Genomic DNA, 12423 nt, shown 5'->3' with positions numbered 1-12423 from the left:
GAACATTGTCGATATGAAATTCTAGCTTTTAGAAATACCCGAGCAGCCAATATTTCCTGTTCGTAAATCATTGAATATGTTTAATTTCCCTCTGTAGGGAATAGACATTGATCGTCTCTTCAAACGTTTGTATTTTGCCCCAAATTTCAGTGGGGGATAATGTCATGCCAATAATTGTGATAAAAGAGGTTCTTGCCTTTTCCTGCTTTGCGGGAATCCAGTGTATTTGAAATTAGAAATTTGAAATTAGTTGTTTAAATTCTACCTCTTGGAATTTACTTGGCTATTATTTTCGTGATAAGTTATATGAGTTATTTTCTTGCCAATTAGTATATATTGGACAGATCATTTGATTGGGAGAACACTCAAAATTAAATTTCTCACTGAAACTACATTTGAGTGTGGAGTTAGTCACATGGGATTCCAAAAAAGAACACCAATTTTAATCAGGTGAAAATTTATTATGCTCATCTTTTTAATTGCACTTCAGGTATTAATGTATCAGAGTAATTTTTCTTATGAGGAAACTTCATTATGCGCATGTAGTAACGTGATACTCAATACGAAGTTGCGTGGACTAATGTACAAAGTTAGCTGTCAATCAACTGCTTTGGTACTTGATAGTTGAGAAAAAATTGAAACTTCAACTATGAGGAAACTCCATTATGCGCATGTAGTAACGTGATACTCAATACGAAGTTGCGTGGACTAATGTACAAAGTTAGCAGTCAATCAACTGTTTTGGTACTTGATAGTTGAGAAAAAATTGAAACTTCAACTATCAGGAAACTTCATTATGCGCATGTAGTAGCGTGATACTCAATACGAAGTTGCGTGGACTAATGTACAGAGTTAGCAGTCAATCAACTGCTTTGGTACTTGATAGTTGAGAAAAATTTGACGTGTGAACTCCAGTGGCTAAACTGCACCGATAGCTACTGTTTGAGATTTTTGATGATCTGATGCAAATGAGGTCGGAAACTCATTCGTTTATTGAACAATGACGAGTCTGCACTGTGAAAGTACGTCAGGTTGATGGTTTGCACTTGTTCAAAAAACAAGACAAGTCTGGATTGGAAAGCCTATGTGAGGGCGTAAAGATCATAAACTAGATTTCCTCTCCTTGTAGTTTTAGCTTCAGAAAATGGTATTAGATCGAAATAAAAAGTGCACCGTTTTTTTTACATCTTACGTTTTATTACTATAAAACATTTTTTATTTCGAGCCATGTTTTTTATTTCTCATAACATTAAATAAAATCACCCAAGTTTATTAAAAAAATAAATAAATAAAATATGGTTTTGCTACTTAATATATACAGATACTCGTTTTGGAAAGTCTCAGTGATTTTGTATTTATTAAAGGGGTAAAAGAAAACGTTTAAAATGTATTTTGATTTCAGTAAAGCGCACATCACGATATGGTCCCTAGAAGGCACAGAAGGCGTTAGCCTTATTCCTATTTATGCTAGTCTCTACTCGTTTTAAGCTTGACTTGATAATTTACTGTAATTTCATGTTGGTTCGGGTTTCTTCTATTTATTTATTTATGGTAATTTTACGCTTGAAAATTATTTGACTTTTTTGTTTTTATCTTTGGCCTAATTGAGCTCTTTACTTTTCTTCGAAACATTTCTGCTACGGAAAAAAGTTTTTTAAGATTAATTTCGGTTCGTTTTAAATTGGCATAGTCTTGTTTATTGGTTAGGAAAAGAATATTTTAAATATTTTAAATATTTGTTTTCTCTATAAGAATCCAGATTCGGGCTGACCATTCATATTTTGGACATATGAGTTGAAAATCTGTGTAATATTTGTGGTTCTATAGGCCTGACGGATTTCTAACCCCCAACATATTACAACCTTGAGCATAGACAAATATTTATCAACCATCCTCCTTCACATGCCCCGAAAGTTTCAACTTTATTCCTTTAATCGTTCCTGAGATATCGCAGATACACCCTTTTGACACCTTGGATGCACATAGTGTCTTTTTTTTAGTTTATCTTCTCATTCAACATGCACGGACAGTTTTTACTGAATACCCCTAGCCGTTCCTGAGAGATCTCAGATGTGCCCTTTGTATAAGACTGGATGCACTAAGTGTCTTTTGATTTAGTTTAATATTCCTTAAAACATACCCTGAAGTTTCAATGTAATATCCTTAGTTTTTCCTGGGATATTGCACAGACGCCCTTTTGGAAATCTGGATACACATAATTTGTTTTTACTTAATTTCACACCCCCCTTAACTTTCCTTGAAGGTTTTGACTTAATATCCTATTCCGTTCCTGGGATATTGGATCATTTTCACAACCTGGGTGCACTTACATTTTTTTATTAGTTCAATATTAGGATTAACAGCGGTAGCAGTAGTATTAATAGTCATAGTCTTTGCGGTAATAGTAGTAGTAGCAGTCGCAAGTGGTCGCAGTTGTTAGTAGTCGCAGTCACAATTTGTCGCATTCGTAAGTAGTCACATTCACGTCTCAAGTAGTTGCTGTAACAGTCGCTACGAAAATAGTTAGACTTGCAATTAGTCGCAGTCGCTGGTATTTGCATTCTCAAGTATTCGCAGTCTCATACGCAAGCAGTAACTTGAAATTGTTCCCTTAATATCCTTAGTCTTAGTAGTAGTTGTAGCAGCAGAATTAATTGCAGTAATGGTAGTAGTTGCAGTAGAAGTAGTTATAGTAGTATGAACATAGTGCCTATCAGTTAGCTCAGCATCCCTTATTAATATATCCTCTAAGTCATGGTTGTAGCAGTAGCTGTAACAAAGTAAAGAGCCAACCACAACACATAGTAACCAAAAGTTAAAAAACTCGTTTTGAAAAAAACTGCCTACTGAAAAAAAATTGCCATCTGACACTGCTTCAGGAACAGGGACTATCATCTCGGTTCGTCTTGGAAGTAAAAGTATGTTACGAAAACAAATTTATGGTGATTTCAAAAAAGCCTGAAACCCCTTAAATTGGCCTCAGATCAAAATGAAAAGTATACCATTGGAATCAGCAAGGTCGAAAACATTGTACTAGGAAATTACAGTCCCCCACCTTGAACAACTAGGAAAATCACTTTTTTCCATGGGTAGCACTGATCTGTCTCCCATTTTTTTTCTAGCAGACTAGGGGGCGACCAGGACATCATAGAGAGATGTCTAATAGCTCATTCGGACGGTAATTAAATTTGCTAGTGCCTTTTTTAAGCGACCAAAAAGATTGGAGAGTAGCTAGCCCCCCTTCCCAAAAGGACCCCTCCCCCCAAAGTCGTTCAATCAAAGTTTTGAGACAGCCACTTGTTCAGCATAGTTCGAAAGTCCAATAACTATGGTTTTGGTGATGATATGACCCTCCATAGACCCTAGGGAAAGGGCCGTACGATGTAGCGGTATCGGGCATATCGATATCACGCATAGCGGTTTGGGCGTATTGGTATTGCGCGTATCGGGCATTCTGGCATCGAATGATTTTTTCATTCGTGGCTTTGGGCCTTCTGTCGTGGTTGCAGTAGTAGCTGCAACCTAGTAAAGAGCAAACCATAGCCCATAGTAACCAAAAGTTGAAAAACGTGTTAAAAAAAAAACTGCCTAATGAGAAAGGATTGCCATCTGACACTGATTCAGAAATGTAAACTATTATTTTGGTTAATCTTAAAAGTAAAAGTTTATTGCGAAAACAAATTTATGATGATTTTGAAAAAGAGCCTGAAACTCCCCAAAAAGATTATAGGAGGGGGGAGGGGGATTTTCTGGCCTTATTTGAAATATTACTAGTGCAATTAAACCAACTGATAATATTTCCCATTTCGGTATGATTATAGAAAAGTACCGCTTTACTAAAAACACCCAAAGGCCAGTATAAAAAACAAGAATGTTGATTTAGGAGTCAAAAGTGAGTACGTAGCCTGACAACAACAAATTAACCTATAATGCTTACACCAACTGTGACATGATTAACTTTCAGTATGCAATTAAAATTATCTTAAAACTTAAGCAAAAAAATATATAAATAAAATTTGCTTTAATATTGCTCGAATTGAAAAACAAATAAACCATAATATGAGCTCCAGAAATCCAGTTATTTCCTCTCTATACAACGGAAAATTTTAAGTTATGATGCAAATTTTAAAGCTACTCTATAGCCCTGAAGCTATAAAGATGGCTTCACTTCGGACTTCTACAAACTAATCATGAAATGTCCTTTTCAGAACCAAAATTAGATCCAATCATTGGACTGAGCTCCTTTTGCGAAATGTTTTTCAAATTAATTTTAACTTAATACTCTCCGTTCCTAGATATTGTGTATACGCTCTTTTGACAACCTGCATACACAGGGTGCATTATAAACAAAGTGGAGTAACAAAAGAGAATAAAAGGAAAAGACATACAGAACAAACACATGCAAAACAATAACAATATAAAGAACTACAAATGCAAATCAGCTGAGCGTTTTTTTTTCTCTCTCTTTCTTTTTGTTGTGTGTTTTTTTTTTTCGTTTTCTCTTGGGGTAGATGTCTCTGAATTGAGTTTAGATGTTTATTTGATCTGGAGAAGTCACGCGCTAACAACTACCAAACTTGTGATTTTGAGGATGTTTGAGGTGAGGGACTGGATGTGGTTTTTATTTTGTTTTAATTTTTGTTGGTATATTTTTTCTCCCTTGTTCTTTCTTGGCCAGGGAGCCTTACAAGGGAAAATATGTTAATTTGTATGCATATATATATATATATATATATATATATATATATATATATATATATATATATATATATATATATATATATATATATATATATATATATATATATATATATTATCAAGGAGGCACACTTGTGCCTCTATAAAGAGGCGACCCACCACAATGTTAACCGATTTCAGGTCCTAGAGGTCGCAGAGAGACGGCGGTAATCGCATTTTGTAGCCCAAGCTCAAACTAAGAAACTTGCAAAATTTCCTCCTCCTCCGACTTTATCTTCATGGGGTAAACTGGGCCGGAAGTTTGGACCCTCCCACCACAGCCCCCCTTTAACGTTGTCCGATTGGGCTGAAATTTAAAGGTTAAGCTTTCCTAGGGCCCGGGAGCTTATCCTCGAAATTTCAGCTCAATCCGATCACTCCTTCCCTGTTTTCAAAAAACCAAATATAGCCACTTAAAATTCATCATCTCTTTTTTTTTTATTAGCCACGCCTACAGGCCACAGTTGGCAACGGATCCGGTTGAATGAGGACTCATTCGAAGCATCGAAGCAGAATTCGACCTGTTAGGGCCTTTTGATATTTTAAGACCGAAAAAATTATCCCCCGAATTTACATTTACGAAAAACCTTAGTTTTTTTCAAATAATACAGATAAACAGGTTAGACATGCTTTATTATGAAAATATCTGCACGTCAATTTTCATAACAAAGCATGTCTAACCTGTTTATGTGTATTATTTGAAAAAAAACTACGTTTTCTAAAGAGTTAAAGAGGCTGAGTTACAAGGTCAACCCTTAAAACGTACAGGGATTAGGAGGCACAGTTGGGGGGGCTGTTAAAGAGGCTGAGTCACAAGCTCGAACCTTAAAACGTACAGGGATTAGGAGGCACCCTGTACAACGTGATTTGAGTGTTCAGGAATTAAAAGCCTTAACACAAGAATGTTCAAGAGCAGGGGGTTTGGGGGGCGGCAGCCCCCCCAACTTTAACTCCTGACACGATCAGCAAACAGTTAGTCAAGCAATAATAAGTAATAAACTGTACAAAAACGTGCAGAAACTATTTGAAAAAAACTACGTTTTCTAAAGAGTTAAAGAGGCTGAGTTACAAGGTCGAACCTTAAAACGTACAGGGATTAGGAGGCACAGTTGGGGGGCTGCCCCCAACTGTGAAATTTACATTACGAATTTACATTTACGAAAAACCTTAGTTTTTTTCAAATAATACAGATAAACAGGTTAGACATGCTTTGTTATGAAAATATCTGCGCGTCAATTTTCATAACAAAGCATGTCTAACCTGTTTATGTGTATTATTTGAAAAAAAACTACGTTTTCTAAAGAGTTAAAGAGGCTGAGTTACAAGGTCCACCCTTAAAACGTACAGGGATTAGGAGGCACTGTTGGGGGGGGGGGCTGTTAAAGAGGCTGAGTCACAAGTTCGAACCTTAAAACGTACAGGGATTAGGAGGCACCCTGTACGACGTGATTTGAGTATTCAGGAATTAAAAGCCTTAACACAAGAATGTTCAAGAGCGGGGGGTTTGGGGGCGGCAGCCCCCCAACTTCAACTCCTGACACGATCAGCTAACAGTTAGTCAAGCAATAATAAGTAATAAACTGTACAAAAACGTGCAGAAATTATTTGAAAAAAACTACGTTTTCTAAAGAGTTAAAGAGGCTGAGTTACAAGGTCAAACCTTAAAACGTACAGGGATTAGGAGGCACAGTTGGGGGGCTGCCGCCCCCAAACCCACCGCTTTCGCAGCCTTTAAATAAAAAAAAAAATTTAAACTGAAAGTAAGGAGCGACATTAAATCTTAAAACGAACAGAAATTATTCCGTATATGAAAGAGGCTGTGCCCTCCTCAACGCCTCGCTCTTTACGCTAAAGTTTTTATTGTTTAAAAAAGAGTTGTGAGAAAGTCAAACTTTAGCGTAAAGAGCGAGGCGTTGAGGAGGGCACAGCCTCTTTCATATACGGAATAATTTCTGTTCGTTTTAAGATTTAATGTCGCTCCTTACTTTCAGTTTAAAAATTTTTTTTTTATTTAAAGGCTGTGAAAGCGGGGGTTTGGGGGGCGGCAGCCCCCATCCGTGCCTCTAATCCCTGTACGTTTTAAGGTTCGACCTTGTAACTCAGCCTCTTTAACTCTTTAGAAAACGTAGTTTTTTATCAAATAATATATATATATATATATATATATATATATATATATATATATATATATATATATATATATATATATATATATATATATATATATATATATATATATATATATATATATATATATATATATATATATATATATATATATATATATATATATATATATATATATATATATATATATATATATATATATATATATATATATATATATATATATATATATATATATTTATATATTTTATATATTTATATATTTATATATTTATATATATATATATTTATATATATTTATATATATATATATATATATATATATATATATATATATATATATATATATATATATATATATATATATATATATATATATATATATATATATATATATATATATATATATATATATATATATATATATATATATATATATATATATATATAAAAATATATAAATATATATATATAATATATAAATAATATATATATATATATATATATATATATATATATATATATATATATATATATATATATATATATATATATATATATATATATATATATATATATATATATATATATATATATATATATAAAAAAAAAAAAAAATATATAAAAAAAATATATATTTATATATTTATATATATATATATATATATATATATATATATATATATATATATATATATATATATATATATATATATATATATAATATATATATATATATATATATATATATATATATATATATATATATATATATATATATATGCATACAAATTAACATATTTTCCCTTGTAAGGCTCCCTGGCCAAGAAAGAACAAGGGAGAAAAAATATACCAACAAAAATTAAAACAAAATAAAAACCACATCCAGTCCCTCACCTCAAACATCCTCAAAATCACAAGTTTGGTAGTTGTTAGCGCGTGACTTCTCCAGATCAAATAAACATCTAAACTCAATTCAGAGACATCTACCCCAAGAGAAAACGAAAAAAAAACACAACAAAAGAAAGAGAGAGAAAAAAAAACGCTCAGCTGATTTGCATTTGTAGTTCTTTATATTGTTATTGTTTTGCATGTGTTTGTTCTGTATGTCTTTTCCTTTTATTCTCTTTTGTTACTCCACTTTGTTTATAATGTTAGTGGGTCAAGAATAAATTATTATTTAGCTAGAAATTCTCTAACTTTCTTTTCGAAGACCCCAAATGAGTGGTAGCTTCGCGCAGACTCTGTGTGTATGTTCCAGATAATGTTTCAATCAATCAGGGGATCAAAGTCAGACCGCAGTGAGGGAGTACGAGGAATCTGAAAGTTGTTGAAAGTATTGAGATAACATGTCGTCAAGCTTTTGATTTTCATGAATAAAAAGTATTATTTTCACTGGCAATTTGGTCGAATTGGCTACAAATCTGTATTCGTATTGCTAGATGATTTATGTCACATTTCTGTTAGTTCAGTACAATTCTTGGTTCTCTCTAGATACTTTTTTGAATAGCAATGCTCATGAATTATCAACTTTTTCGGCACCTGGTGACAAGTCAATTATATAGGAGGAAGAAACTGATTCGCTGTTATCCCCAGTGATCCTTTTATTCTAGTTTATTAAAAGAAATCCCTCAGTTACAGAAATAAGATTTCCAGAAGTAAGTCCTAGTTAACCATTATTTCTAGATCAAAAAATGGAAAATCAAGCATAGAGAAGAATTGAAAAGCAACCACGGAGGTTGAAAAATGAAAATCATCAATTTAAGTATGCTTAAATCTTCCATAACGCATAGAAATAAATAAAAGTATTAAAAATAGGTTTTTTTTTTAAAGAAAAATTTAGATATCTTGCGTAAAAGCAATAGTCTTGACTTTTTAGGGCGGGTCCTTAGGCAACATTTATAGGTCCTACCCTTTCTCTTGATAAAAGTTAATTTCTGGTTACGACAGTTATATAAACTAAATGAGTTGAAATGTTCAGTTTATGGTCCTTCAGTGAAGATATTTTCTTCTTATATTATGTATCTAATTACTTCTTTTGACACAGAAGTGCAACTGCTCATTTTAGAATTGGACTAATTTCTTAAGTGGATATTCATCGTGGGAATGTTTTTTCTTGCATCTGCATTGCGGGTTCCGTCTTCTGTTTGCCATGTCCTTTTCTTTTGTCTGGAAACATTTCATTCAATCCTTTCTTTATTGAGCTCTTATGGCTAAGTTTTAATTTTCTTCTCTTTAAAGGGAATCCCTCTTTTATGTTTTACGTGAATCTTATTTAAATATTTCCTTACTTTAAGAATGGATAAAGAAATTCCAATGTAGCGTTAAGTGACATTGTTAAGAAGTACGGTAAAATGAATTTGAGAAATACCCAGAGCTCAATCCATTTGTAAGAATCTACAAATAGGAAAGAAAGGAATTTTGAAAGAAGATAGTATTTATGTTTTCTAAAAAAAGAAAATGTAAAAAAAATTAATGAGCCAAAAATGAGCATTTTTGCATCCTATCTAGCATAAGTATAATATGTAAACTAGACTTTAAATTACAAATAAATTCAAAAAAGCTACAAAAAGTCTTTTAAAGAAAGAGCGGTATTAAATTTGAAACAAACCGAAATAGGAATGTAACAAGTCAAACTTAAAACGAGCAACAAATACTTTGACTGAATATATGAAATCTAAAACGAAGAAAAATTGGAATTAATAATAAAGATCAACTTAAACGAACATGAATTACACCACTTCTTAGATTTGTACTCTCCCTTCCCTAAGGACCTCTAATTTTAGAGCGACATTAGTACTTTATTTTAAACGACACATCTTTCGAGCCGTCTTTTTTTATAAAAAAGCGAAAACTAAAAAGATAATGACAATTAAGTTTTGAGGGGGGGAGGGGATCTGTTTATCGCAATAAATTTGTTTTAATATCTCAAAGTAACACTATATTTCTGTCAACACTTCTTGTTTTGATTTCATGTCATTCAAAACATAAAAGCTGGTCAGTAAGTGGAACCTTTGAAATGTCAAGGGGGAATTTCGGTCACGACATTTTAGCGTTTAAGGGTATTGGAGGGGAGGCTAGCCTAACTTTTATATTTGGTAATTTCTGTTTGATATATGCTTGACTCTATCATTAGTTTGAATTTCATTTCATTCTTGGTTTTGTCTATTCGATCATGGTAATTTCTGTCCGTTTTATGAATGGCTGAATAAATAAATGTTCCTGATCGTTTCAGATTTTAATTTTGCTCTTTATATAATCATTAAGATAACCGAGGCAGAAAACAGATCACTAGTCAGAAGACGGCTGTATATGTTGAGGTGACTGTGTTTAGTTTTCACGGTTACCCCGTGCACTACGGACTATCAACTTATTGCGGTTGGACCGCTATACTGCATTATTAACCTCAGATTTGTAATCAGAAACCTAAGTAACCATTAAATTTGTGATCAACAAATTCAAAAACCCTTACATACAAACTTTCAAACATCATTTGTAAACATGCACTTGGTACGCCTCACTTTTACCAAAGGATATCAATGATGGGGTTTACATACTGTTGACCAATGGAGGATAGACACTAAGCCGACATTCTATTACCAAAGAGGATCGGGAATATGAAAAATGTAAATAAATGAATTTAAGTAAGTAAATTAAAACGAAAGAAATATTAAAAACAAGATAATGCATGGAAAATAGTGGTACATTACTGCTACTTAATTTTTTTTTTGCAAGCCTGAAGAAGAAGGCAAGACTGGAAACAGGGGCGGATCCAGGATTTTTTTAGGGGGGGGGGCGCAAAATAGATTGATCAGATAAACTTGAGTTAGGAGCAAGTTTAGTTAACGCAAACTTGAGTTAATTAAGTAAATTACACTACTTTAGACTACTCTAGGGGGGGGGGCGCCCCCTGGATACGTCACTGACTGGAGATGTGGACGTAAAAGGAAATGTAAGCTTGGCAGGCAGGGGGTAATAAGTCGTTCATTCCTTCACAATACTGTGAAGTTAAAAATACTGTATACAACTACACCAAAAACTAGAAATGTTGTCTTTTTAGACTCCAGAATTTCCTCTGTCAGAGCCCAATGAAATTAATTATTCTGCAGAAGTGGTTCTCTTTAATGTGTTTATGAAATTGCCATTTTTGTTAGGTAGAATGTTTATTGCTTGTAAGGTCTTGTAAACCATTGCAAAATGGAGGTAAGACAAAAAGAAATGAAGGTTTTGTTTTAGGGTGTTTATGCTGCTATTTTGACTTGGTTTCTTTCCTTCAAGGGTGATGTTTGCGCTAATCCTTGTCCAGATGGATTCTGGGGAAAAGAGTGCTCAATGAGATGCGATTGTTACAATGGAGGCTCATGCCATCATATCACCGGAGAATGCATGTGCAACCCGGGATATAGGGGAGACAAGGTAGGCTGTTCTTTTCTTTTATGCCACCTTCAAATACACCATTAAACTAATAAATTTATGTTATTTAGAAATGGAAATCCTTTAGAGTTGTGATTTTCTATCTTAAGACTGATAGATCGCTACAAATATTTGTATTAAATCCAAAACTGAGGAGCAGGTGTTTTATGAACAAAAGAAATCAAATGAAAGTTAAGATTGACGGTAAAACTTAAAGCGGAGAGAAATGAGAGAAATTTGCTTTTAAAAAGGGGAGTGCTGTCCACCCACCCCCTCAACCTCTTAAGCTCTCAAATTCTATTTATTTTTCTGAGAACTCACTAGTGCAATAAATAAACCCAGTTTGTTATTGTAGGAGTTTGATTTACTGATTCCTGTTCAAAATATTTGAATTATAATATTTATTGTCAAAATTTCATCAAACTGTTTATGGTATTAAATTGCATGTTTAGAGCGGCCCGTATTAGTTGTAATAGAAAGTCTTAAAGATCAGACGCTCGGAAGGTCGGAAAACAACATATACTTCAAGAGAGTCTCCAGTACAACAGAGAATCTCAATGCAGCATCCAACTAAAGCAAGTTCAATTAAGGTCCGTTTTCCTTTTGCACTTTTGTATGCTATTGTTTGGCTGTTCTAAGATATCGATGCTTAAACGCAAAATGAATTATTTTGGATGACATTCGATAGTTGGGACTGGGCTTTGTCCACTTACCGAATGTCTTTTTTGGTGCGCTAATATATCGAAAGCTTCTTTTATTATTATTATTATCGTTTTTACCTATCAGCTTTTGCTTATTTTTGTCATCCCGTAAGAAGTCTTTCGAAATCAACTCCATGCTTTATTCTTCTGCCAGGTCTCAGGCTTTATTCTTTGTATATGTTTCCAAGGACATCAAGTCTTTTTATCTCAGGAATAGGATCGCATTAAATATACGGAATGGACACGTCAACTGCGTGATCATCAAAGTTTTGGCTTCGACGGGGTTTCGTGCAACATAAGTTCGATGTAAATTTTCGACTGAACCGTCGAAAATTTACTGCGAACTAAATAGAACTAAAATAGATAGCGACATTTCTATACAAGTTAGTGTACTATGGAGCAGCAGTGCATATTTTTAGATATACAATGCAGGGACATTACCAGA

General features: G+C 33.3%; 1 protein-coding gene across 1 annotated transcript in view; it reads left to right on the top strand.

Annotated features, from left to right (window-relative positions):
* Positions 1-12423, top strand: part of LOC148948733 (uncharacterized) — a 111251-nt gene that overhangs the window by 76633 nt on the left and 22195 nt on the right. Inside the window, exon 6 of the mRNA XM_089095005.1 lies at positions 11143-11280. Coding sequence (XP_088951131.1) covers positions 11143-11280 — 138 coding nt within the window. The remainder of the gene's footprint in view (positions 1-11142; positions 11281-12423) is intronic.

The sequence above is a fragment of the Artemia sp. Qi Xiang Cuo genome, chromosome 9, assembly GCF_049724085.1.
Source record: "Artemia sp. Qi Xiang Cuo chromosome 9, ASM4972408v1, whole genome shotgun sequence".
In the NCBI taxonomy this organism is placed as follows: domain Eukaryota; kingdom Metazoa; phylum Arthropoda; class Branchiopoda; order Anostraca; family Artemiidae; genus Artemia; species Artemia sp. Qi Xiang Cuo.
This window is presented reverse-complemented; position numbering and strand designations above follow the sequence as displayed.